General features: G+C 62.7%; 1 protein-coding gene across 1 annotated transcript; it reads left to right on the forward strand.

Moving 5' to 3' along the window:
- Positions 1-864: 864 nt before the first annotated feature.
- On the forward strand, positions 865-26,149 carry MAST3 (microtubule associated serine/threonine kinase 3). The gene is made up of 29 exons (XM_082010808.1): positions 865-1,309; positions 4,129-4,160; positions 5,652-5,741; positions 12,907-12,995; positions 13,248-13,320; positions 13,545-13,565; positions 14,635-14,713; positions 15,230-15,387; positions 17,059-17,134; positions 17,524-17,733; positions 17,815-17,916; positions 18,422-18,554; positions 19,065-19,132; positions 19,529-19,614; positions 19,756-19,964; positions 20,302-20,440; positions 20,672-20,804; positions 20,915-21,080; positions 21,227-21,328; positions 21,601-21,723; positions 22,057-22,166; positions 22,309-22,454; positions 22,636-22,868; positions 22,980-23,180; positions 23,264-23,490; positions 23,615-23,737; positions 23,891-24,027; positions 24,230-24,411; positions 24,527-26,149. Exons 1-29 carry the CDS (start codon positions 1,271-1,273, stop codon positions 25,570-25,572), a joined length of 4,533 nt encoding a protein of 1,510 aa, XP_081866934.1. The 5' UTR covers positions 865-1,270; the 3' UTR covers positions 25,573-26,149.
- Positions 26,150-26,765: the final 616 nt, after the last annotated feature.

Genomic DNA, 26,765 nt, shown 5'->3' on the forward strand with positions numbered 1-26,765 from the left:
CGGCGTTTCCTCTTCTGCTAGAAGCTTGCCGAAGGGCTGCTGTTCCCAGGCCGGGCGCAGGGCGAGGTGTGATTGCATGCCTCACTTTTACCAAAAGCAAAAGAGAAAGCAACCAAAATAGCCCCCTTTTCTGTCGGCACGCTTGCCGGGACTCAGCCAAACCCTGCCCCAGCTGCACCACATGCCCCGGCTGTGCCGCATGTCCCAGCCCAGCAAGAAGTGCAAGGTAAGCAAAAAATGTCTTGGGGGGTTTTTAGGGGGTTTTGACTTTTTTTTTTGGCAAACTTCACAGCGTGTTTTTGATCCCCTGCCCGTAACTGCGTGAATCTCCAACGGCGGCTCCAAGGTTGGGGTCGTTCAGATTTTCGGCAGCGTGCGTGTGCGTTGTGCACCCATGCGTGAGCGCGGCTGCCCCCGAAACCGGGCTCCTGTGCCCATCCCCAGCACGACTTGTCCCCCGCAGCGGCGAACAAAGCCCCAGTGAGGCAGGAGAGCGCGGCGTCGCGGGGACGCCTGCAGCCGCGTGACGGGACGGGTGACCCCGGGATGGAGGAGCTGGGTGGCACCGAAGGCCGCGCACAGTGTCCCCTTGTTCCCGCAGAAAGCGTCCCCTTGTGTGGCCTTTGCTCGGGGCCGGAGGGCGGTGGTGGCGGGAGCGTCCCTGCGCCGGGACGGCACTGCCGGGGCCCCTCCGTCCCGCTGCCGCAGGCATGGCTGGGCTGGGGGCACTGAGGGTCTCCCGGCACCTCCTGCCCTCCCACACCAAACTGTGCCGGGCCGGGCCAAATGGAGCCGTGCCGGGCTTTGCCGCGCCGCAACACACAGTAGGACGGTGCCGTAGCAGGTCGGGCCGTGCCATGCCACGTTAAACCGGGCCACGCTGTACTGTGCCATGCCAGATGGGACTGGGCAGCGCTGGGCTGCGCTGGGCCGTATGGTCCGTGCTGTGCCATGCCAGCCGCGGGACAGACCTGGGCTTGGTCACACGGAGCCGGGGGGCCGTTCCCACCCTGTGCCGTGCCGTGCCGTGCCGTGCCGTGCCAAACCCTGCCATGTTGGGCTGTGCCGAGCCAGGCAGTCTGTGCCAGCCCCATGCCGTGCCGCGCCGTGCCATGCCGTGCCAGCCCCGGGCTCGGTGCTGATGCGCGTCCGGTGACGCGGCGGGGCCGCTGGGCGGCGCCCTGGGCGCACCGGGCGGCGGCGGCGGCGGGGCGGACCGGGCGCACCGGGCGGACCGGGCGCAGCGGGAGGCGGCGGCGGGCGCGGCGGGATGGACGAGCCCAGCATCCTGCGGCGCCGGGGCCTCCAGGTGAGCACCGGGGACCGGGCACGGGGAGCGGGGCACCGGCGGCGGCCCGGAGCCCGGCGGGGCGGGAGGGAACCGGGGGGAGCCCAGCCCCGAGGGTGAGGTGGGTGCTCTGGGTGCGGGTCTGCAAGGGGTGGGTGCTGCGGGGGTGCGGGGTGGGTGCTGCGGGTGCGAGGTGGGTGCTGCGGGTAAGAAGTGAGTGGTCTGGGGGGGGTGCATGTGCAAGAAGTGGGTGCTGCGTGTAGGAGTTGGGTGCTCTGGGTGGGTGCGTGTGAGAGGTGGGTGCTGCGGGTGAGAGGAGGGTGCTCTGAGTGTGTGAGTGTGTGCAAGAAGTGGGTGCGGTGAGTGGGAGTTGGGTGCTTGGGCTGGGTGCGTGCGAGCGGTGGGCGCTCTGGGTGTATGCGTGCGTGTGAGGTGGGTGCTGTGCGGCAGAGGTGGGGGCTGCGCGTGAGCAGCGTGGGACGGGAGCCGGGCACCCAGCGCCGGGAGCGGGGCAGCGGACAAGCCCCAGCCACGCCGTGGGGTGCTGGGGTGGGGGCACCCACCTCTGCGGGGCGCGGGCTCCCAGGGGAGTGCCGTGGTCCCTCCAGCACACGACGCCGCTTGTGCCGAACCACTGTGTCGGTGCCGATTCGCCCCTCCGAGCGGCCGCCCCTTCCATCGCCCCATGTTCCTGCTCCCGGCAGGCCGAGGGGTGCCCATCTGGCACCCGGTTTTTATAGGGACCCTGGCACCGGCTGCCAGGCTTGAAGGGGTGATGACCACGACCCCCTTGGCTCGCGGAGCTGGGTGCCGAGCCCGATTTTCCGGGTGACCTGACGTCTCCATCCCCATCCGCAGAACGGAGCCGCAGTAACCGGCGGGCCCGGCCCGAGCCGTCTGGGCGGTTGGAGGATGGCACGGTGCTGCCTTCGTCTGAGCTGGCGGTGCCACGGGGCAGCCGCGCGCCGCTGCACGCTCAGCCCGGGCAAGAGCCCTGCGTGGGAGCTGCCTCCCCACGGCTGCGGATGGACGGACGGAGCCACGGCCGTGGGGTTCGGGGCTCTTGGCTGTGGGTGTCGCTCCTGGCAGTCCCCGGGGAAGAGCAGAGCCACGGGGCCACGGCTGCGCGCCCACATCCCCACGGCAGGAGGGGTGGGAAGGGGCTCCCACCGGGGAGCTAATCCCAAAGCGCTGAGCAGCGATGCCGTCGCCGATACTGTCCCCGCAGGGATCAGCTGATGCTCCCACCGGGACCTGCTGATGGGAGATGCACCGTGCTGGATGGGTGCATCGGGCACCCTGTGGGTGCTGGCCCTGTGGTGCTGCCCCACGTGGGTCCCCAGGGCCCTCGGGGGATGCTCTGCCTGTCCCCGGGGATGTGGCGTGGCTGGCAGTGATGGGTGTTGTGTGCCACAGGACCGCTCTGCGCCCTTGCACCCACGGATGTGTGGGAAGGCTGTGCCGTGGGGCAGGGGTGTGCCTGGGGGACAGAGGCGTCTGTCCTCTCTCCCCCTGTCCCGTCTGCACGTGGCTGAGCAGGAAAACCCCTGGGGTGACCCTTCTCTGCCTCTTCCTCTGCTCAGGGGCTGGTGGCATGGCCCCGAGTGTGGGTGCGGGTCCGGGCTGGGTGATGGCAGGGTGGGGTGAGGGTGCTGGGGGGCTCCTGCTCCATGCAGGGACCCTGCACCCCCTTCCCCAGCCCTAGGGTCACCCACTGATTCTGGATGCACTGGGGTACCCACCCCCACCCGGGCACCCACCCCCTGCACCCACCCCCAGCACCCACGCCACCCTAGGGCAGATGCACACCCGTGGGCCCCGGGGCTGCCGAGTCCCTGTGCACCCAGGCATGATGTCACCCGTTGCCATGGCGATGCTGCTGCATCACTGCGTTGCAGCGCGCCCCAATCCCGGGATTTCCGCAGGGGCTGCGTGGCGTGGGCAGCAGGATGGGGGTGCTGGCCCCTCAGGGGGTGTGGGGTGCATGGGTGCCTCCGTGTGCCCCCACATGGGTGCCAGCAGCCCCTGCCCACGGGGAGCTCCCTTCCTGCGTTGGGGAATGTGCCTAAGCTGCTTAGGGGTACGGGGCCGGCGGGCGCCGGCGGTGGGCGCAGGATCAGGGTGACAACGGGGCATTAGCCAGCACATGCACCCGCCACGTGTGCCAGCATCCCGCGGCGTGCAGGGCACGCACCGGCTCGTTCCCGCCGTGCCCCTCGCAGCGTGCCGGCGGGACCTGCACCACTCTCGGTAGCCTGCCCGGTGGCACGTGGGTGGGCACCGGCTTTGTGCCGGAGCCGGCTGGTGCCCACCACACCGGCAGGATGGCATGGGCTGGGGTTCCTGCCTGCAGAGCTGCCCTTTACCCTCTTGCACCACCTGCGAGCAAACAGCTCTTGGAAGAAATATTCCCAGCAACTGGAAAAATAAACAGCGGGGGGGTCACCGGCTGCTCCCCACGGCCGGGGTTGGGGCGACGGGGTGGGGGACAGGGCACAGGCTGGGTGCTGCTGCTGTTCCACCACCCTCGTACCCTCATTCCCAGGCCTGGCCACGGGGCCACCAGCCCTGGGGCCCTTGAAAGGCCATGTCCCCCTGCGCTGGCCGCAGGCGGGCCATTTGTCACCCTCACCCAGCACGGCAGAGCTGGGGCACCCCGGGCACGCTGAGCAGGGACCGATCCTGAGGCGATGGCCTGGTGCCGGGGGCCAGCTGCGGGCAGCGGGGATGCTGCCGGGCACGTGGCCGTGGCTGGTGGGAGGTGAGGGTCCCCCTGCGTGGGCATCCCCCGACACCTGGGGCCACGCTCTGACCCCGCTTCTCGCTTTTTTTCATTGCAGAAGGAGCTGAGCCTGCCGCGCCGAGGAAGAGCGTAAGTCCCCGAGCTGGGCCGCCGGCGTGTCACCGGGAGGGGACGTGCCTGGCGATGTGGCACCGGCACCGCGGGGGGCAGTGGGGACGGGCAGCGGTTGGCGCCGGGGCTTGTTGTGCCCAAATCCGGGGTGGCATCGCCATGTTCTCTCATACTGGAGGGACCTGATTGTGCGTGTGCTGGGGTGTACTGGGGTGTACTGGGGTGTGCTGTGCTCTGCTGTGGGTGTATTGGTGTGTATTGGGATGTTCTGGGGTGTTCTAAGCGGTACTGGGGTGTACTGGAATATACTGGGGTGTGCTGTGCTCTGTTGCAGGCGTATTGGGATGTATTTGGGTGTTCTGGGGTTTTCTAAGCGGTATTGGGGTGTACTGGGGTGTACTTGGGTGTTCTAAGTGGTACTGGGGTATACTGGGGTATACTGGAGTGTGCTGTGCTCTGTTGCAGGTATATTGGGATATACTGGGATGTTCTAAGTGGTACCGGTGTGTACTGGGGTGTGGTAGGAGGCTGTTGCGAAGTTGTGCTGGGGTGGTGCGCTGGGGTGTGTTGGGCTGTACTGGGGTTGTTCCGGGATGTTCTGGGGTGTTGTGGAGGTAACACAGGGGGGTGGTCTGTCAGGGGGTCACGGGTCTGTGCTGGCGGGCGTAGGGGCTGTGTTAGGGGTGCACTGGAAGGGCTCTGGGGCTGTACTGGGACTGTACTGGAGCTGTGCTGGGGCTGCAACGTCTCAGCACTGGCTGTGCCCCGGCACATCCCGGGAGCGCTGCGGATCGGGGCTGCCGCTGGACCGGGCTGGGCAGGGGCGGGTCTACCGGGGGCTGCGGAGCCGAGCCGTGCTGTGCCGAGCCGTGCCGTGCCTTGCCGAGCCGTGCCGCAGGGGCGGACCCGGGCCCTTGGGCCGAGCAGGGAGCCCCGTCGGGGCCGCGGGAGCCGCCCAGCGCGGGGGCAGCCGGTGCGGCGGCGGCGCGAGGAGCCCGGAGCCGGGAGCCCGGAGCCGGGAGCCCGGCGCCGGGAGCGGGGCGGCGGCGGGATGAAGTCGCGGCGGGACAGGCTGAAGATCCCCTCGCTGACCTTGGAGTGAGTCGGGGCCGGGGCGGGACGCGCCGGTACCGGCCCCGGGCATCGCCGTCCCGGAGCATCCCCCACCCCGGCCCATCCCCACCCCCGGGCCGCAGGTCTCAGCCCTTTCTCCCGCATCCACCCCCCCGGTGAGCCCCTCCCCGCAGCACCGGACCCCTCAGTGTCTCCCCCCGCCCAGCCGTGGCCCCCGCAGTGTCCCTGCTGTCCCCTGCGCTCCCTCTCCAGCTCTGCCCCACTCCTCACCCTGCCGGGCACCCCCCAGCTCTGGTGTCCCCCCCCCTCCAGCCTTTGCCCTCTCTGCTCTTGGCCCCTGGCCCCCTCTGGACCCTCAGCCCAGCCGGGGGTGCTGTGCCACCAGGGTGCCCCCCAGCACCCACTGACACCACGCCGGCACCTCTTGCCTTGCAGCTTGACTCCAAGCAGCCAGAGCCCGACGCTACTGAGCCCCTGCAGCCCCTGCAGCCCCTGCAGCCCCCTACTAACCCTGCACCCCTGGAGGTAAGACCCCCCCCAAACCCTCCCTGGGCACCGAGGTGGAAACAGGGGCATCACAGTGGGTCCCCCCCCACCAGGGTTATCTTCTTTGGGGGGACACGACATCCGTGGTCTGTCCCCCAGCTCTGTGCACCCCGAAAGCGGCCTGGGCGTGCCGGTGGGCTCCGTCTCCGCTAGTGACCGATCCGTTTTGGGGAGTCCCTATGGGAATGCCATCGTGCTAGCTTGAGCTCAGCTCAAGTTTTGGGGAGGGGTCATCTCGAAATCGGACCGGGGCAGGGCATCGTGATGGGAGCATGGGAGCATGGGAGCAGGGATGGTGCCTTCATCCCACCCGGAAAACCTTCTTCGCCGCCTTTTTCTGCTCTGCTGTGGGGGAAGAGGGGTTTGGGCGCTGCTCTGGGGGATGGGTGCCCCCCACCCAAAATGCCGCGAGCCCCTTGCGGTGCCCTGCCGTGTGCTGCCGTCACAGAGGCGTGTGGCTGGACCCTGCGGCACGTGCTGGCTGTGCTCTGCCCTGGGGACAAGGTGCAGCGGGTGTGCTGGCACCCGGCTGTCACGCCCCGGCCCTGTGCCCCGTGGCACCTGGTTGTGGCCTGCCCAGCACCCGTGGGTGACGCCGGGTGCCTCCATCCATCTGCCGGGAAGAGCGGCTGGCACCGGGTGAGGGAACCGGCGGGGAGCTCTGCCGCTGCTCAGCAACAGGCAGAGCCATTTGTTGTGGGCAGGCAGGCAGGAGCCAGGGTGCTGCCTGCCCCTGCCTGCTGCGCTCCCTCCGCCAGCCCTGCCTGGCCACCCCTTGCCCGCAATGACTGCGGCACGTGGAAAACCAAGCGTGGCCACACGATTGCTCAGCTGAGGCCTCAGAGAGGACGTTTTTGGGATGCTCGTGGTGGGAACGGGATGAGGACAGGGTGAGGACGGGCAGTTTGGCAGCACCCCTGGGTGCCTCCACATGTTGGCATCTCGCGGCTGCCGGGCAGTAGGCGAGGGGAAGCCCGGTGCTGCCGGGCTCGGTGCTGCCCTTCCGCCACGCTGAAACCCTGCCCAAACCCACCAGCATCGGCATTTCTGGCTGTGGCGCTGGCCGGCTGCTGCCCGGCGAGCGTGGGGACGCCGTCCCACGCGGCTCAGGAGGCTCCGCTGGCCTCGGCGTGCCGCCACGCGGGGTTTTGTCACCGGCGCTAGGGAGCACGGATGTCACTGGGTCTTTGCTCGGGATCTCCCCGATTAAACATGAAAGCCGGCGTGGGAGGGAGGTTGCGGGGCGCTTGCCGGGGTGCTGCCGGGCGCTTGCCCCTCCAGACATGGCGTCTCGTGGGTAGCAGGGTGCCATTAGGGGAGCACTCGCCCCGCAGGAGCCCCAGGCTTTGGGGCTGCCCCCACTGACCTGGGGGGGATTTGTGCCCCTCGAATGCATCAGAGGCGGATGCTGCATCTCCTTGGTAACCCTGACCCCATTTTGGGGTGCTGCCCTGTCTCTATGGTAACCCCAAGCCTCCATTTTGGGGTGCTGCCCCATCTCCATGGCAGCCTTGAACCCAATTTTAGGGTGTAGGGTGCTGCCCCATCTCAATAGTAACCCTGATCTTATTATGGGGTGCTGCCCCATCTCTATGGCAACCCCGAGCCCATTTTGGGGTGCTGCCCCGTTTCTGTGGTAACCCAAAGCCTCCATTTTGGGGTGCTGCCCCATCTCTACGATACCCCTGACCCCAATTTTAGGGTGCTGCCCCGTTTCTGTGGTAACCCCAAGCTCCCATTTTGGGGTGCTGCCGCGTTTCTATGGTAACCTCGTCCCCTCAACCCCCCCTCTTTTTGGGGGTTGCTACCCCCCGTCTCCATGGAAACCCCGACCCCGTTTCGGGGCGCTGCTCGTCTCCATGGTGACCCCGGCGCCGCCGGGCGGGAAGGGGCGGGCGGCGGCGGGAGGCGGTGGCGGCGGGAGCCCGGCCCCGGTCCCGGTCCCAGCCCCCGGCGCCGTCCCGGCCCCGCTCGGTCGTGCCGGTGGATGCGGCCGGGCCCCGGCGGGACCGAAGCGCCCGCGATGTCGGACCCGAGCTGCTGGGGAGCCGCCCCGCCCGGTTACCGGGGCCAGCGGGCCGCCGGCGCCCTGCTCCAGCGCTCCAAGAGGTACCGGCCGGCGGGGGGGCTGCACCGGGGGGGCACCCCGGCCGGCGTGGGCTGGGGGCCTGGGCACCGGGGGGGCACCCAGGGGTGCATGGGTTTGGGGGGGGGGGGCGCTTTGCTCCGGGGGGTGCGCACCGAGGTGTGTGGTTTGGGGGCTGGGCACCGTAGGTGCATCTTTTTGGGGGGGTGCTGTGCACTGAGGGTGCATCCTCGGAGCCCCGAGGTGGGGTGGGGAGTGCATCGGGGGGTGCGTTGGTCGGGACCCCAGCGCCATGGGGGGTGCAGAGTTTAGGGTCCCGCGGCATTAGGGGATGCAGGTTTTGGGGTGCTGTGCAGCAGTCCCGGGGGGGGGGGACTCTGCATCAGGGTGCATGTCGGGGGGTGGGGGTCTTGCACGCACAAGGGGGCAAGCACCCCTGTGAGCCCCTGCGCCGAGGTGGGCACCGTGCTGATGGGATGTGTCCTGGGCCAGGGTGAGGGTCCCCAGGGTGCCCGGGGGGGTGGGAACCGGTCGGTCGCTTGCAGCCAGCCATGGGCAAGGCTGTGGGGGGCAAAGAGCTCTCGTACCCTTCAGCGGGGGGGCTGGGGTGGTGCGGGGGGGCTGCTGCATTAACGGGTTGCTAAGGGAGGCTACCCCAGCTCTCACCCGCAAGGCCAGGCTTGGCACAGGCAGGGAGGTGGGACGTGTCCCCGAGGAGGGGGACGGGGAGAGACGCAGCGAGCACCCGCTGAGGCCCCTGGGTGCGGGCGGCGGAGGCTGGCACCCTCATCCAGCAGATTTGGGGTGCTGTAGCCAGCTCAGGCATAAAGCCTTGTCACAGCTTTATATAAGAAAGGTGTTTAAGCCAGTGCGGAGGCAGAGGGGAGATATTCCCATTGTGAATGTCTTTTAATATTACTGTGGGCTGGTGCAAAACGACACGGTTGCTTAGCAAATGAATCCATCCAGCACCGATCCCATCCCGGGAAGGCGCTTACCTCACCTGCGCTGCGGGAATTACCGTTCCTGGCATGTGAGGACGGGCGAGGGAGACCCTTAATAAATAAGAAAGGGCGTTGGATGGGGTTTTCCAACCTGGGGTGGCCGAGCCGGGGGGGCCCTGGGAGAGATGTATAATTGGAGCGTTGATCTAGGCAGTCATCTGTCTCCAGCTGAGCTGTAATTCTCATGAAGGGCGGAGGATTTGCTCTTCTTTCATCGGTATTCCTAGAATCCACGCTGGGAACCGGTCTGGCCTATTTTACAGCAGGCAGAAAGCATATGAGGTTATTTAGTGGGATTAAGAGGTCTGAGGGATCCTAATTTCCTGTGGGGTGGATGCCGAGATGGCCGGCGTGGGGCAGGACGGCTGACGGTTTGGTGGCTGATGGGGCTCTTCTCCTCTGTGGATGCTGCCCGTGGCCGTTCACACCTCGCACGCTGCAGAAAAACGTGCCAGCGGATGTACCAGGTACTGTTTCCCACCCACTCATGGGCAACTGTGGCACAGGGACACGCAGGGATGTGCCCCAAGGAGCAAGGCGGTTTCTTTAGCACTGCTTTCTCGCAGTGCAAAGAAATAAATAAATCTCAACACGCCTTGGTACCCCGAGGTACCAGATCCCGGCGAGGATTTGGGGTTTTGCTCTTGAGAGGTGCGCGGCACGTTGCTCGGTACTCCGGGGCGGCTTAATAAGAGCATCCGCGGCGCCAGGCTTTTTTTGGCTGGGGTGGGACAAGGGGCCAGGGCGGCTCCGCAGAGCGATGCCGGGTGTCTGGCGGGGTTGTGAAGATGCGGTGGGGTTGCGCATGGCCCGCGCCAGGCAGCACGGTGCATTTTACCACCCAGACCCCGGTCCCCAGCCTCCCTCCCCGGAGGCAGCCGAGTTCAGCGCTGTGAGAAGTCACGGAGAAGAAATGTCGTGGAGAAACTTGGGATGCTGCTGCTTGGTTCAGCAGGTTTCGACGTTAAACACAAACTTATCCCACTGGAAAGCGATTTTTCTGGGACGTGGTAATCCATGGCACTTCCCCAGATCTCCAAGCACGTGGGCACCGTGCGCCCGTTTGGCGGATATGGAGGAAAAACGTCCACGGCCACAGAAGAAGGGAGCCGGGAGCGCTGACGCGGGCTCTCAATCGCGCAGCCAGGAGTGGAGCCGCCCGCTTGTACTTTGAGACTGCGCCCGCTCCCTTATCGGCCTGACCCTGCCCTCGCAGCCGCGCTGCTCCCACCGCCGGGCGCCCGCTCTGCCCCAAACCGCCGGCTTTCTGCCTGGTGTTCACCCGCCGGCGGTGCCCGGCACCGGGCTGGCATCTGACGGATGAAGTTTTACCGTCCCAGGAAGTTTTAGGGGTCGGAGAGGAGCAGGATGCTGCAGCCCCTCCGTGCATTTCCCGGCGATGGTCCTGCCTACAGGGTTAGCATGACCCTCGGTGTTGCACGGTGCTGACTCCTTGCCACCCACCGCCAGTCGCCCGGACCCCGGCGGAGCCATTTGCCACTCGGAGCCATGGGTGTTGCGCTGCGCAGCCGGATCCTGCCCTTCCTGCAGCTCCGAGGAGGCAGCCTGCGGGAAGCTGCCAGATCTTGCTCTGTCTCCTGCCTGTGGACATCCCGGCCGTGCCGAGGCTGGGTGCTGGTGAGGGTGCCGGCAGGCAGCGGGAGATGCCGGTTCCTCCTCTCAGGCAGCCTTGGGATGCGTGACGCATTATTTCGCTCCAGGCTTCGGGGTCACGCTGGCCGTCACACACTTTCCGCATCCTTTGAAATAGGTGCTGGATGGCAACGTCAGCGCCGAGGCCGAGACGGCCTCAGCACAAGCAACACGGGAGATACCGACGGCGATTTTCCACTCCATTTTTGGTACCAAATGTGCAATTAGGTGATGGAGGCAGAGAGGGCAGCAGCCCTAGCTCCTGCCTTCGGGGCTCGGCAGCTCCTCTCTACCCCGAGGCTTGTTTCTAGCCCCAGTTTCCATGCGGTGAAGCATGGGAACCAGCTGTAGATGATGCAGCAGGAGAAGGGGGGTTAAAGCGGTGCAAGATGGTTGCGGAGCTGAGGGTGGAGCACGCGGAAACAGGAAACGTCGGCCTCCCTCTGTGTCACCATTACTGGAAACTGCTTTTGCTAAAGGTTTGTTTTCACTCCCAAAATGAAACCGAGCAAGCAGGAGCGAGCCCCTCGTCCCCTGGGATGTCCCCTCCCTGCAAGACAGAGAGGCACGGGCACCCCAGTCCCCGCGGCGGGACTGAACGGTGAAGCAACGCCGAAGCCGGCCGCTTCCCGCAGCCCTCTCGGCTTAGAAACCTCCGTTCGCGCCGCTTCGGCGGCGGAGCGGGTTTGCTTGCAGTGCCTCGGTTTCCCATCCGGCGCGCAGAGCCGGCGGTGGCAAGAGGCTGCGGTTTGCTCTTGCTCCGGGGGCGGGTGCTGGGCTGCGAGTTTGCGGCCGTGGGTGCTGCGGTGGGTGTTCGAGCCCGTGTTTGAGCACGAAAAGCAAACGGAGGGGCCGGGCAGGGGCGGGAAAGGGGGGAACGGTTGGGGGGGTGGAAGGTTTTTGCCTCCCCACCGGCATCACGGCTCAGCTCCAGCGCCGAGCAAGGGGTTCTGAGCCCGCTGAAGCCGCTGCAGCCCTGGGTGAGCTCGGGGTGCATGTCCCAGGGGCCACCCAGGGACCCTCATCCTGGGTGCACACAGGGTGCAGCTGGCGGAGGAAGGTTTTGGGGGGGTCCTGAGCAGCATCACCAGCTTGGCCGGGACCTTCAGTCTCGAGCAGAAGAGTTGGGGCTCCCAGTTTTAGGGGGGGGAGTGGGAGGAGACCCACAGCAGGGGTGATGCCGGCGCGAGGTGACAGGGTGCCGGGCGTCGCGTGCGGCGCTCTGACCACGCGTCGCCGGCGTTGGCCGCGCATCGGTGCCGCGTACATCTGTCTGGAGGGACGGCGTGTTGCAAAACACCATCCTTTGCATCCCGGGTACCGCATCTGCTGTTTGCTTCTGGTTTTGGGATCCGGGCAGAATCCCTCCGCTCCAGGTTCATCCCCTCGTTTTTGCGGGTGTACCGGGCCACGGCGTGACGTTAGACGATGTCCTTTAATTAGTGTCATCCATGTGAGTTCCTGTTCCCAGCCTGGCAAGGAAATTCCATGTCGCCTTTGCAGAATTTGCAGCCCGAGGAAGCGCGGAGAGAGGAAAGGGGACGTCGTCCGCGTGTTTGCACGCCGGCGCTGGGTTCTGCTCCGCGCTGGGGATACCTGCAGTTCCCTCTCTGCAGAGCGAACGAGAACTTAAACGAGCCCATCGTATTTTAAATGGGGTTCAAACGGGCTGCGCGTGGTGGGAGCGGGGCTGCAGCATCCCCGTGGGCAGGTGGGCTTTTCGAGGCTGGGCCCCCCTTGCAAGGCAGCCTTGGGCTCGGGGCTTGGAGAAGGGCTGAAGGGAAAGGAAAAAGGAAATTCCTGCAAGAAGGAATGAAATCTTGGGAGTTGGGAGGGTGGGAATGGAGACGGTGATGTGGAGACCCGGCGCTTGCGGACGTGGCCTTTCGGTTGTTCCAGAGGAGCTCTGCGGGATGCTGGAGCGCGGCACTGGGACGGGAGTTTTGGGGTGTTTGTGGTGTCGAGGTGCCGGCGCTGTCACGGCGACCCGCTGTCCTCCCCACGGTGACATGGGGACCGCCAAGTGTGGGGAGGTTTATAGGAACTGGGAGTATTTTCTACGCGACGGAGCCAGCTGGGTTATGACTTGGTATTTCCATCGCTTCCTCCTTTTACATCCCTTTTTCTATTCCTGCCCTCGGCCCGTTGCCCAAGGGGCCGCCTGCTTCTGCCCTCCCCAGCGAGCCCAAACCAGAAGTGGGACCTCCACGAGACGGTTCGTCATTAAAAATAGCCCCATCGTCCCGTCTCCCGCGGCGGGAGACCCGTAATCGATGGGGTGATGGCAGCCGTGTCCCCTTGCGCAGGGTATCACGTGCACGCGGCCCCGTACGTGCCCGAGCCCCTCCAGCCCTGTCCATCCTTTGCTTCCCCAAATTAATTCTCTCTTTTTCTTCCCCAGTTGCCGAAGCAGCAACAGGAAGAGCTTAGTGGTGGGCACCCCCTCTCCAACCCTCTCGCGGCCTCTCTCCCCACTCTCCGTGCCGACAGGTAAGGGACGTCCCAGGGGGATGGGTTGAGCATCTCCCAAAATTACCTAAATATTTTGGAGGGTAACCCTTCTGCTTTTGCAGCACCTTGTTAGCAGCGGCGGGCTGGCTCCTGCCCAGGGTGCCTTTTCCAGAAGGGAATAGCTTGGGAAACGATTTACCCCCTTCTTTCCTCTGAAGGAGCCGCCCACGGCACCCTGGGCATCGCGCCGGGGCAGGTATCGGGGTGACTTTTCCCCCTTTCTCCCCGCAGCCGGGAGCAGCCCCTTGGACAGCCCCCGCAACTTCTCCGCCAGCACCTCCGTCAACTTCCCCTTCGCTCGCAGGTGAGCTCCCGGCCCCGCTCCCAGACCGGGGATAATAATATATATTATTATATATAATAATATATATTATTATATTCCCTAATAATTATAATCCACCATCTGGGACTGTTCTGTTGATCTCAAGTGATTTGTTCTGATTTTTTTTTTTTTTTTTCTTTTTTGCTCCCTGGTTTTTGATCTGGTGCTGTTTGCTCCGCCGTGACCGGTGCCCCCCGCGCCCCCAGCCATGCTCCTCGGACTGACAGGCGAGTACCGGGCACGGGCTGGGGCTGCGTTCGGGGCAGACGTCCGCTCCGCGGCGGCGCGGCCCTTTGTGCGCATCCCCGGGCGCGAGACGTCGCTCTGGGACCGGGCTCCCTGCAGCTCCGGGAGCAGAAATATCCCCGTTCCCGGACCATGAGTTCAGCCCCAGCTCGGACCCGCTCCGAGCGCTCCCGACGGATTAATTTGGGGAAGCGTCCCGACGGATGCCCGGGGACGAGCAGATCTTGCCGCGTACCCTCCCCAGCCCGTGCTGCTCGAAACGCAGATGCCCAAATCCTATTTAACTAATTAATTAACTGCACGCGGCGGGGGCAGCCAACTGATTTTAACCCATCGATCATCGCGTGGAAAAATGCTGGAGGGCCCCGGATGGTTTTCACGCTTCTCGCGGAGCGAAAACCCAAACCATGGGGCCGGGGGCTTGTGAATCTGCCCACGGCGAGGGCAGGCGGTGGTGCCGGTGCCGGATCCGACACCCTGCCGGCTCCCACCGTCCTTGGCCCCGCACGGGAAATGGTGCCGGGAGGTGAAGGGCCTCGTCTTGACCTGGACGTTGCCCCATCCGTTAGAAACGTCTCCAAGAGGAAGCATTCGCCCACGTACGAGCGTTTGCCTTCCTGTTTATAGCCGGGCTCTGCTCTGCGGCGCCTGTCGTCTCTGCACGAGCTTTAGGAATGCTGGTTGCTCACAGAACAAAGTCCCAGAAGGCTGAATTTTGCTCTAATTAAAAATCAGAATCTCACCGGGGGCGGGGGGGGGGGGAGGAGGCAGGTCCCGCCTGAAACGGATCCGCCGCAGCCGAGCCCCGGCGCCGTCCCTTCGCGGGGACCCTGCTCGCCGTCCCCGTCCGGGTCGCAGAACAGCCCCCCTCACCTGCAAACCCCCTCTCATTTCACCCGGTTTCAGTCCATTCTGAAAAGAGATTTCAGGGCTTCGTTATTCCAGCCAAACCTGCGTCCTCGTCCCCACCCTTACGGCGCTGACGTTATTTACTTGCGTTTAGGCGTTGGCTTTTTTCCCCGTATGTCATGGGCGCGTTTGCACTTGCAGGGCTGATGGCAGAAGGTGGTCACTGGCTTCGCTACCCTCCTCCGGCTATGGGACCAACACCCCCAGCTCCACCGTCTCGGTAACTGCTTTCTCGCGGCAGCAGGCGAGAAGAACCCAAAACCCTTGTTTTTTGGTGAAACGCCTCCCGAGCCCCGCGGCACCGGCTCCCGGGCAGCCCGTCCCTCCAGGAGCGTGCGCTTTAGTTGTGTCTTACTTTCCAAAAGTGCTTTTAAGAAAGCCGCGGAGCCCGGCGGGTGGCTTACGGCATCCCCGGGCGTTACGGCATCCCCGCACGCCGTGGGTTGAGCGCGTACGGGGCACGTCCCGGCCACGCGGGCGAACGGCCGGGCAGGAGCCGCCTGGGATGCTGCGGGTACCAGGGATGGGTGGTCAGCAGAGCCGGACTGAGCGGGAGAGCAGGACCTCCCCGTCCGTATTTGACGTTACCGAGCACGGAGACGTGCTGCCCGTCAGCGTTTCCAGCCTCCTAAGAGGCTCCGAGGAAGGTTTTCCTCGTGGGCTTGCCGGTTTCCACACCGCTGCCGAGAAGAACGGACCCATGTCCTGATCCCCCCGTGTCTGTCCTTCCTCCCAGTCGTCTTCATCCTCCCAGGAGCGCCTGCACCAGCTGCCGTACCAGCCCACCCCCGATGAGCTGCATTTCCTTTCTAAGCATTTCCGCAGTACGGAGAGCGTCACGGATGAGGAGGGGCGGCACTCGCCCTGCCTGCGCCCACGGTCCAGGAGCCTCAGGTACTGTCACCCACCGTGGGGAGCACCCATGGCGCCGCCGGGATGATGCGCCAGGTGCTGGCACGTCCAGCGCAGCCTCTGCCCTCTCACGAGCCGTTCCTGGGATGTCCTGGTCCTGCTAAGCCCGTCCCAAGGTGTTGGCCCCGACACGGGTTTTCCCCATGGAGGGGAGGGGAGACGCTGTGGCTTGAGGTGGTGGATGCCCCATCCCTGGAAACACCCCGGGTCAGGTTGGACGGGGCTCTGAGCAACCTGCTCTGGTTGAAGATGTCCCTGCTCATGGCAGGGGGTTGGCCTACATGGCCTTCGAAGGTCCCTTCCCACCCAAACCATTCTGCGAAGCAACGATTCTATGATCCTAAGCTCTGTGATTTTGGGTGTTAAGGTCTGGTTCTCAGCATCTTCTCGGCTGTTGGGATGTGACGTTGCTCTCCTGGCAGCCGACGACATCTGAGAGCGAGGTTTCCTGGGGCTGAAGCTGGAGAAAGTGGGATTTGTTCCAAAATAGTTGGTTTGCAGCTTCTTGCTCGATCGTCTCAAAGGTTTTGGTGGAGAGGAGGGGACCGCTGAGCAGAACCCCAAGCGATGGCCGTCCTTGCATTTTTGGGCTTGGGTCAGGAAACATCACCTGTGTTTGCTGGGACTGAGCATCAGCCTGGCCTTTGCCTATGAAAAAAACAAGGAGTGCAGGCGGATGGGTATTTGTGGGCTGCAGGGACGAAAATTTGGGGAGAGCATCAAGCTGGTGGCCGTAGCATCATGTGGGCTGACCCTATGGACCTGCCGAGCTCCGTGTTGCCGTATCCCGTGCAAGGAGCCGGTCACGTTTCTGCTTGTCCAGCATCGGGAGCTTGAGCTTTTTGCAGAGGATGCTTCGGTTAAATCCTCTTTTCCCTCTGAAAAAGCTCCCAACCCTCTTTGCGCCTCAGGCTTGGGGAAGCAGAAGCCCCGTGTGTCGCCGGCTGAAATTTCATTAAAATCAGATTAATTATCTGACAAGGGCTTTGCAGGTGGCGAGGTTTTCACCGAGGAGATGCCAGCTCTGCGGTCGGCACGGCACGGCAAAGGCTGAGCTGGGGCTGGAAGCGAGCGGCTTGGGTCTGGTTTTAATTCCTGCTTTTATTATATAGCGGTTAATGAGTTGCCGGCTGCTCCTGTGACTTTCTTTGCATAGCGGGATCGCCGGGCAGGGGCCTGAGGGAGGCAATGCTGGATGAGGGGAAGAGAGAAGCCTTGTTTGGTGAAGGTCCCTGCGTCCACCCTGGGGTTTGGTTGGGGTTTTTTTTTTGCTGATGAGCTGCAAAAGGGCAACGATGGTGACAAATTGTGGGATCCGGAGGAAGGGAAGGATGAGCTCGCTCTTTAAAGCCAAGTGACTGATGCACCAGCCTCTCAGCTCTGGATTTTCAAGTGACTTGAGTTTGGAGACTTGGGTTTGTGGCAGGTTTACCTTCCCTGGACCAGGTCCCACAGACCTCCAGGTCCATGCATGGTGGGAGGGATGCTGCTGGAAGTGCTGGCCTGAGGCTGATGGCTCTGCTCGGATGAGCTTTAACTGCTTGGGATCGGGAGGTAGGAGGAGGGGACAAATTTCTCTCCAGCGGTAGTAGCTCTTTGCATAGATGTAAATGACTCGGAGCTCGTAACGCAACTGGCTTCCTCCCTCCACAGCCCTGGACGGACGAGTGGAACGTTTGATAACGAGGTTGTGATGATGAACCATGTCTACAAGGAGCGGTTCCCCAAGGTAACTGCTGGGACTGGGGAGGATGAGCACGTTAGTGCCTGCACGGCATCCTGACAGCATCTTCTCCAGAACAACCTCTTCTCCGTGCTGGAATATAAAATGCTTGGGTAGATATACTGGCGGGGAGTTGGAGGACACTGGAGATGTGTTCGTGAGCTGGGGAGGCAGGGACCTGCGCGTCTGCCTCATCACACATGCAGGCAGAGGTCTCTGGAGACTTAAGTGGAGCTTTTCCAGCCTGCTGGAAGCTGGCTCCCAGGTGGGGCCATGATGTGCACGTGGATATTGAAGCTGCAGGAGGTGGTGGTGTGAGATTCTGGCCAGCCAAACCCGATGCATGGTAGGAGGGGCACATGTTCCTGGGCATCACCATCCATTCTGCCTTGCAGGCCACAGCCCAAATGGAAGAACGTCTGCAGGACACCATCACAAACTTCTCTCCAAGCAGCACTCTGCCGCTGGCAGACGGGGTCCTAGGCTTCATCCACCACCAGATCATCGAGCTGGCCCGCGACTGCCTGGCAAAGTCCCAGGGAGCTCTCATCACCTCCCGCTACTTCATGGAGCTGCAGGAGAAACTCGAAAAGATGCTCCGAGATGTGAGTATGGGTCAGTTCCCTGCCCGGTGTCATCTCCTGAGGCCACTGGTAGACACCTGGTTTCTGTCTCCTCTCCGGCAGGCTCAGGAGCGTTCAGAGAGTGAGGAGGTGAAGTTCATCGACCAACTGGTGAGGAAGCTGCTGATCATCATCTCCCGCCCTGCTCGCCTTCTGGAGTGCCTGGTAAGACATGGCAGCTCCTGATGGGTCTTGTCTTCCATGGCCCAAGGCATCTTCTCACCGCCTTGTCTGGTCCACCATGGGAACCACTGCTCCTCACCATCCTGGCCAGGCTGGAGCAAGGAGCTAAGACCCTTCCTAGTATTAAAGCCATCTCTCAGAGAGGAAAGGCTGTTTTTTCCTAGTGGAGTAGGGAGACATGAACTTCTTGGCAAGCTTTCTCATCCATTTTCAGAGGTTTTTTTTAGCTGTTGCACTGAATTTCTAAGGCACTCACCTTTGTGCTGTGGTTCCTGTAGCTGGAAGAAGGACCTCATGGGCTTTATTTTTTCTGTCGACCCTTTACATGAGGAACAACAGGGGAATGATGCTAGAAACAGAAGAGCATTTGGCTTTCTCCTGCAAGCATCCAGAGCCTGTCCTTAACTACAGATGTCACCTTCTTTAGAGGAAAGGCTTGACTCTGGAAAGTCTTACTGCTCAGCTGTGCTTGGTTTTCCTCCTCCAGGAGTTTGACCCAGAGGAGTTTTACCACCTCCTGGAAGCTGCAGAAGGACACGCCAAAGTTGGCCAGGGAATAAAGACCGATATTCCCCGATACATCATCAGCCAACTGGGACTCGTCAAGGACCCTCTGGAGGGTAGGGAAGTGCTTGGGTTGGTAGCCCCGAGGTCTGCAGCGGAATGTGGCCTCCCAGTTTGGCCACTGGCGATTGTGAACGAGCACTGGGAGGTGGCAGGAGGACTGGCAGGGCTGAGCTGGTGCCATGGGGTGGGTAACGGCAGGACCAGGACAATGTCCAAGTCTCCTGGCCAGCCCCACATCCCTTGTTATTGCTCCCAACACGTTCAGCAAAGCAGATTAAGCTCAAGAACGCTTAATCCATAGGAAGCCATGGCCTCGGGGGGGGAACCGTAATCCCTGAAGAACACAGGAATGACTATGGAAAAAAAGAGAATTATATAAATGTTTAACCTTGCATTGAACCTCTTAATGCCATGACCTGAATTTCTCCATACGATAGCTTGAGCAAAGCGTGTGGCTAAATCTCCGCGGGATCTCCAAGTTTGGAAGGAAAGTGGTTGGTGGGGGGGTTATTCTGGTGGGAGTGGAGCATGAAGAAAGTGAAAACCATCCCTGTCTTCGGCAGAAATGGTCCAGCTGGATCACTTTGACAGCGGGAACACCATCACGCCGGAGAATGATGACGCCTGTGAGGTGAGTGTGGTCCTACCTGCGTGTCCCACCTGCTGCCTCCAGCTTCATCCTGCCTCACCCCACACCAAAGCTCCTTGCAGCAGCTCCTCTGCTATCTTCGACTGGGAGATGTTAATTCGTGTTGTCCCCAAGGGCAACTGCTGTCTTCAGGTGTAATATCTCATAGTCCCTCAACTGGCTTCTTGAGTGGACAGAGCTCAGAGTGGGCTCTTGATCTGCAGAGCATCTTGGTCTTCTGGTTTGGGGTTTGTGGCTGGAGAGGTCTCAGGGAGGGATGTCCTCTGGCAGCGAGATGAGCACTCGGAGGTGATACGTGATGGTGCTCGGTGAATTCCTGCCTGCACTCAGAGCACCAGCACCCTGGGAAACATGAAAAACCTTCCATGTCTTCTTCAGAGCCAGCCTTTGGCCACCGCTCCTCGGAGGAAGCCCTGCGAGGGGGACTTTGAGACCATCAAGCTGATCAGCAATGGGGCTTACGGGTGAGTTGGGAAGTTCCTAACGCTTGTCTCCATCTGTAAATGTCTCCAAAGTCCTCTCTGTCCAAGCTCCACGGTGCTGCGTGGTCAGTCCTGGTGGTTGGAGGACATATTTTGAGGTCCAGCCATTTTGCCCTCTCCTAGGGCCGTGTACCTGGTGAGACACAGGGAGACACGGCAGCGCTTCGCCTTGAAGAAAATCAACAAGCAGAACCTCATCCTGAGGAACCAGATCCAGCAGGTGTTTGTGGAAAGGGACATCCTTACCTTCGCAGAGAACCCCTTCGTGGTCAGCATGTTCTGCTCCTTCGAGACAAAGCGACACCTCTGCATGGTGATGGAGTATGTGGAAGGTGAGAAGAGGATTCGGGGCTGGAGAGAGGGGGAAAATGTCAATGTCTGAGTACTGAGGACACCATCCGGACATCTCCTGCCCTGCTTTGCTCCAGGGAGCAGAGGGAAGCACGAGGAGATGCTCTGGTGATCCAGAGTCTCACCTTGATGAAGGTGGTGGCCATGCTCACCTAGGAGAGCGTTTGTGTCCCATGCCAGGGGATCAATGCTGCTCCAAGGAGGGGTGGGAGGGTCTGGCTGGGAGCCTGCTTGGCAGGAGAGGTAGCACAGCCCTGCCCGGTGACCTCCCTGCCTCCTCTGAGCCCCCCGCGCTCAGAAGGACCCGTGTCCCCACAGGGGGGGATTGTGCCACGTTGCTGAAGAACATGGGCCCACTGCCTGTTGACATGGCGAAGATGTACTTCGCCGAGACCGTTCTCGCGCTGGAGTATCTCCACAACTACGGCATCGTCCACCGGGACCTGAAACCCGACAAGTGAGGACACGGGTCAGGTCTGAGCAAGAACGGGGTTGGGTTTGAATGGGGAAGGGAGAGGGACTGATCCAAGCCAAGAGGATAAGGCAGAATGAGGTCATGGGTTTTGATGCCCAAAGACCTGGGTTTGTGCCATTGCACCAGGACCAGAGGTCCTGGGGTCCTGCTGGTCCTGCCCAGGTCTCCCCAGAAGCAAACGGCGTCATTGTGGGGCGTTGTCTTCTCTTGCAGTTTGCTTATCACCTCCATGGGCCACATAAAGCTGACGGACTTCGGTCTGTCAAAGATCGGCTTGATGAACATGACCACGAACCTCTACGAAGGGCATATGGAGAAGGACACTCGGGAGTTCATGGACAAGCAGGTACGAGGTCCTGCTCCGCTTGGCCGGTCTGCCATCACCAGGGACCGGGACAGCCGCGGGACTTGTTGCAGAGGTCATTGCAGAGGTGTCAGCCGCTGCTTCCCGCGCAGGTGTGTGGCACGCCGGAGTACATCGCCCCAGAAGTCATCCTCATACAAGGCTACGGGAAGCCCGTCGACTGGTGGGCCATGGGCATCGTCCTCTATGAGTTCCTGGTGGGCTGCGTCCCCTTCTTCGGGGACACCCCCGAGGAGCTCTTCGGGCAGGTCATCAGCGGTGAGTGTCGGTGGCAGCTTTGCTCCTCGGTTCGCCCTTCCCAGCCACGCCGGCAGTCGTGGCTCGTCCTTAACACGAGGAGAACTTTGTTCCTTCGTTTCATACTTCGTTTCCTACTCCAGACGCCTTTTCCCCTTTCCTCGCAGATGAAATCATGTGGCCAGAAGGGGACGAGGCTCTTCCCGCGGACGCCCAGGACCTGATCACGCGGTTGCTGAGACAGTGTCCCCTCGAGCGCTTGGGCACCGGTACGCGTGGCAGCCCCCGTGCAGCGTTCGGGGAGTTACCTGGAACCCAAAATTCAAGCCATTTTCGGAAAGCAAAGCATGTCCCGCCGTCTTGAGGAGACTCGGAGGAGGTCTCCCGCCCCGGCTTCACCCCGGGAAGGCGGCACTGGGCTCCGGCCCGTCCTGTTTTCAGCCATTTGCTCTGCGCGGAGGAGAGAGCGTGCCGTTCGGGATGGGAGCAGGAGCACCCCGCACCCTGCCCCGTCCCCCTCACGTGGGTTTCTCCCTGGCAGGAGGTGCGCACGAGGTGAAGCACCATTCCTTCTTCCTCCACCTGGACTGGAACGGGCTGCTGCGGCAGAAGGCTGAGTTCATCCCCCAGCTGGAGTCGGAGGACGACACCAGCTACTTCGACAGTGAGACCAAATCCATCCCCTTTCCCCGCTCCTCTGCCAACCCCTTATCCCAGTTGCAGGTCGGATGCTCCTACGGGAGATGAAAATCTCCTGGGTGAAGCCGGTTGCTTTACAACCGGAGTCACGAAGCAGACGCAGTCCTGTTTCCAGGTGGCTCGGCTTTACCAAATCCTTCCTTTCTCACCCCAAAACTCTCCTGGGACTTGAGCCTGGGCTGTCAGCCACAATACAGCTCCCCGTGGGTGCAGGTCCCCCCGGGGCCAGGTGGGCAGGCAGGATGTGGTGCGTTGCAGGCAGGGTGACAGCCCTGCCTGCTCTGCCTCTTGCTTTCAGCTCGCTCCGAGAGGTACCGCCACTTGGATTCGGAAGATGAAGAAACCAATGACGAGGAATCGTCCGTGGAGATCGGGCAGTTCTCCTCCTGCTCCCATCGCTTCAGCAAGGTGCTCCGGTCCCTCCGCCAGCATCCAAAACGACGGGTGCCGTGGCTGGTGCGGTTGTGCCAAGCATCTGTGTCTTGGCTGACGCCGGAGCACCTGGATTCCCGAATTTCTGCTCCTTGCTGATGGCTCGTCTCCTCCTCAGGTGTACAGCAGCTCCGAATTCCTGGCAGCTCACTCCAACCTCAGCCTCTCGTCCTCCGATCGGAATCACAGCGAGGACAAAGAGGAGCGATGGGACAGGCACTCGGGAGACGAGGAGAGGAGCCGGCTGGCGGGCGCGGAGCCCCGGTACGTGGTGAGATGGCGGATGCGACGCTGATGTGGGCTCGTGTCGGCACTGAGGGCTTGTGCCAGCACCAAGGGTTTGCAGAGACATTGGTGGGACGCGTCCTGGGGTGCTGCCGCGGCTCAGCGCCGTCCCCCTCGCCCGTTTTCGGTTGTCCCGAGCCCTCCCGCTCTCCCCGCGCAGGCTCCGCTCCTGGACGTCCTGCAGCTCCACGCCGTACACCTCCCGGCACGAGCGAAGCCGCAGCCCTGCCGCACTGCCCAGCACCTACAGCCTGGACACCATGCCCAAGTTTGCCTTCTCCTCCGAGGATGAAAGCCCTTGTGTGGCGTCCTCCAAGCCAGAGAGACCCAAGTTTGTGCTGGGAGACCCTGACACGGGGACCAGCGGCACGGTGAAGCCGTCGGCGCTATCCGGTGCGTAGGCTGCGGGCGCCGGTGCAGGATGCTCCAGGGGCAGCCGGGGTCCCGCGTGGTGTGGGGTGGCTTCTCCATGTCCCCAAACTCTCCCTTCTCCCCTCTGCGCAGCCGATCTCGTCAGCCTGAACCGCATCCGCCTCCGGAGCAACAGCACCGGCACCAAAAACTCAACCCCCCGGGGCCTGGAGCCGGGCGGGAGCCGTCGGCTGAGCAGCCAGAAGGACTTGCCGGACAGGCAGAGAGCCTCACCGGGCAGCCGCGTCCCCAAATCTGCCTCTGTCTCAGCCCTGTCCCTCATCATCACATCAGGTCCGCGTGCCGCGCGGATTATCCTGCCGGATGGCGGGTGCTGCGTGGTTTCCCTGGGCTGAGCCGGCTTCTCCCGCTTGCAGACGACTTCGGCGGCGGCGCCTTGATGAGCCCCATCTCCCCCCACTCCCTCTCCTCCAACCCCTCTTCCCGCGACTCCTCCCCAAGCCGAGACTCGTCCCTCGCCATCGCCAGCCTGCGGCCCCCCATCATCATCCACAGCTCGGGCAAGAAGTACGGCTTCACCCTGCGAGCCATCCGCGTCTACATGGGCGACAGCGACGTCTATACCGTCCACCATATGGTCTGGGTACGTGGCCTGGGCTCCGTGTGGGGAGGCACCGGCGGTGCTGGACACCGCGTTTCCCCATGGGAAAACCCCAGGAGGAAACTTAGGTTTGTATCTGAATAAAAGCTTGGTCTTTCGACTGCAGAGCGTGGAAGAGGGGAGCCCTGCGCAGGAAGCGGGGCTGAGAGCGGGCGATCTCATCACACATGTGAACGGCGAATCGGTGCTGGGCTTAGTTCACCGGGACGTTGTGGAGCTGCTGCTGAAGGTAGGTGACCGGCGCCGCGCTGCTCGCCCGGCTGGCCCCCGGCACTGGCGCGTCGGTCCAGCGGCTCCCCGTCATCGCCTCTGCCGGCAGCTGAGGCGGGAGCCGGTTCGGAGCCGGTGCCTGGATTGCAGCCACTCCTTTTCCACCCCTCAGAGCGGGAATAAAGTGGCCCTGCGGACCACCGCCCTGGAGAACACCTCCATTAAAATTGGCCCCGCTCGGAAAAACAGCTCCAAGACGAGGATGGCGCGGAGGAGTAAGAAGAGCAGGAAAAGGGACGGCCAGGACAGGTGGGTAGAACCGGAGCAGGATAAAATGGCATTTGGCCCGGCGTGTCCTTGGAGCTGGGGGGGATGCTCTGGCTCTGCCGTAGCGGGGGGTCCAGCGGGGTCCGGTCCTGCCAGCACCGCCTCGGCAGACTCATGGCCACCATCTTTAAGGAGAAGCTGAGGCTCTTGCTGTCCCCACCACCTTTGTGTCCTCCCCCTCCAGGAGAAAATCCCTTTTCAAGAAGATCTCCAAGCAGTCGTCGGTCCTGCACACCAGCCGCAGCTTCTCCTCCGGACTCCATCACTCACTGTCCTCCAGCGAGAGCCTCCCGGAGTCCCCCACGCACAGCCTGTCCCCCGGTCCCGCGACGCCGTGCCGCAGCCCCGCTCCCGACCTGCCCCCAGGTACCCCAACCCGCGGCGCTGGCCGGGGCGGGGGGGGAATATTTGCTCTGGGCACGGCGGGGATGCCGTGCGTCCCTCCGTCCCTCGCGGTGACCTCTTTCTCTTTGCGCGGCAGATGCTGCGTCCCCGCAGAGCACCTCTCCCTCCTCCAGCACCCCAACGTCACCCGCCGGCCACGTGCGCCCCAGCTCGCTGCACGGGCTGGCACCCAAACTGGGCGGGCAACGCTACAAAGTGGGACGTCGCAAATCCACCAGCAGCATCCCCCCCTCGCCCCTCGCCTGCACCCCTTCCTCCTCCCAGCGCCCGCCTTCTCCCCAGCGCTCCCCGTCCCCGCTCCCCGGGTACCCCAAAACACCCCATTCCTTCCAGGGCAAGACCCTGTCCCCCCCCACCATCGTCCGGCAGAGCTCGCGGCCCCGCAGCGCCGACTGCCCCCGCTCCCCCCTCCTCAAACGCGTCCAGTCGGCCGAGAAGATCGTCACCATCCTGGCGGAGAAGAAAACCGGCAGCGGCCGCAAGCTGGGGCTGGAGATGCCTGCGATGGACGGGGAAGCCGTCGGGGAGGGCGAAGCGCCGACGTTCCCCGGGGAGCACGGTTATCACCCCGTGGGCTCCCGGCTTGGGGAGAGGCACGACCGGGACCAGGAGGTGGTGGTCATGCGGCGCTTGAACCTCTCCGAGCGCCGGGACTCCTTCAAGAAGCAAGAAGCGGTTCAAGAAGTGAGTTTCGATGAGCCGGAGCCGGTGCCAGCAAGTGAAGATGGTGGCAAGAGCGACGGCGGGCACAGCGCGGCTCTCCGGTGTGGCGGCACAGCCGGCACGGAGCCGAAGCCGAAGGCCAGCCCGGTCCCGCAGATCGCGGTGCAGGGCTCCGAGAGCGACGAGCAGGAGCCGGCGGCGGCCGAGTGGGAGTGCCAGGGCTCCTACCCCATCGGCAGCGCCGAGCAGCCGGACGGCAGCATCTCCTTGCTGCGGCGGGAGGGATGCGAGCATCGGGACCGTGGCTCCCGGCAGCACCGGAACTGCGGGGTGGGAGCAACCGGTCACCGGCAACCGCCACGGGTGCCACCGGCGCTGCCGGCATGGGGTCAGGAGTCGGCTGGTGCTCGGCGCCCGGCGCCCCGGGGTGGCACGTGGAGCGGAGCCAAGCACGCCTGAGCCCCACGCCAGCACCTGGGGACGGTTCAGGCTCCCGGTGGCTTCCCACCATCTCCCTGAAAAACCCATCCCGCGCGGCGTATCCGTGAGATAAACACCCCCGGAGCCGTTTTGCACGTCGGCACTGGCCGGGCTGCTGCGCCCCGGCGCTTCGCCTCTCCCGAAGGCTCTTTGTACTCCCCAAAAGATGCTCATATTTTTTATAGAGACGCGGGAGCTTTTTCGGTGGCGGCGTTTCCCCGGCAAGGACCCCAACCTTTGTGTATAGAAAGGACTGGATGCAAATATTCGTGAATTAATTTATTACTTTTATAAGCTAAATGGGCAGTACCGGACCGTCGCAGGGTCTGACCCAACCCCGGGGGGTCCCAGGCTTTTCCGTGCGGCTCCCACCTCCCAGCCGGACGACACAATGTTTTCTAACCTTGCAAAGACCCACTTGCTTCTCCCCACTTTTCAACTCCAGTTTTAGCTGGAAACACCCAAAATCTCCTAAGAAACCCCCATCAGGGGAGTAATTGTAATATTTAAAATTAAAAAAAAAAACCCAAACCCACAGCAACATCCCCCAAATGCTGGCGGTCCGAGCTGGGACGCCTCTGGGTGATTTTATGCGCATCTGGTTCATCATATAACGATGCATATGGTTCATTTTATAAGCATATAGTGGATATAAAGGTCTTAATTTTTTGATTCAGAGTCTTTTGGAGCCACCAGGCTCCATCGGCCCTTCCAGACAGGAAAAGCAAAGACCTCCCCGTGGGGTCAGCAATCGGATGCGAATATTAACAGGATTTTTAGGGTTATTTTTTTGCTCTTTGCATTTCTTCTGCCACCACATCCCGCAGTGTTTATCGGTCGGTGCATATGGACATCCATAAAAAGCCAATTTTTTTTTTTTTTTAAAAAAAACCAACAACCCAGTGAGTACCTGTGCTGTAGCTTCATTTGTAATTTGGAAATTTCACCTCCCTTTTCTCCCCCCATCATTTTTTATTCAACAAACTACGGCTCAACCCGGCATTTCAGCCCCATTTCTACTGTTTTCTAGGATATAAATATTTTCATTTGATAATGCATGTACCGGCTTTTCCCCTCACTGTGGTTTGCCATCCCGGTGCTTTGAGCACCGTGCCGGCGATGGGGGGGGACCGTCCCCGCTTTGCCAGCCCCGCTGCCGTTGGGCAGCACCG

The sequence above is a fragment of the Phaethon aethereus genome, assembly GCF_964289735.1.
Source record: "Phaethon aethereus genome assembly, chromosome: 26".
NCBI lineage: Eukaryota > Metazoa > Chordata > Aves > Phaethontiformes > Phaethontidae > Phaethon > Phaethon aethereus.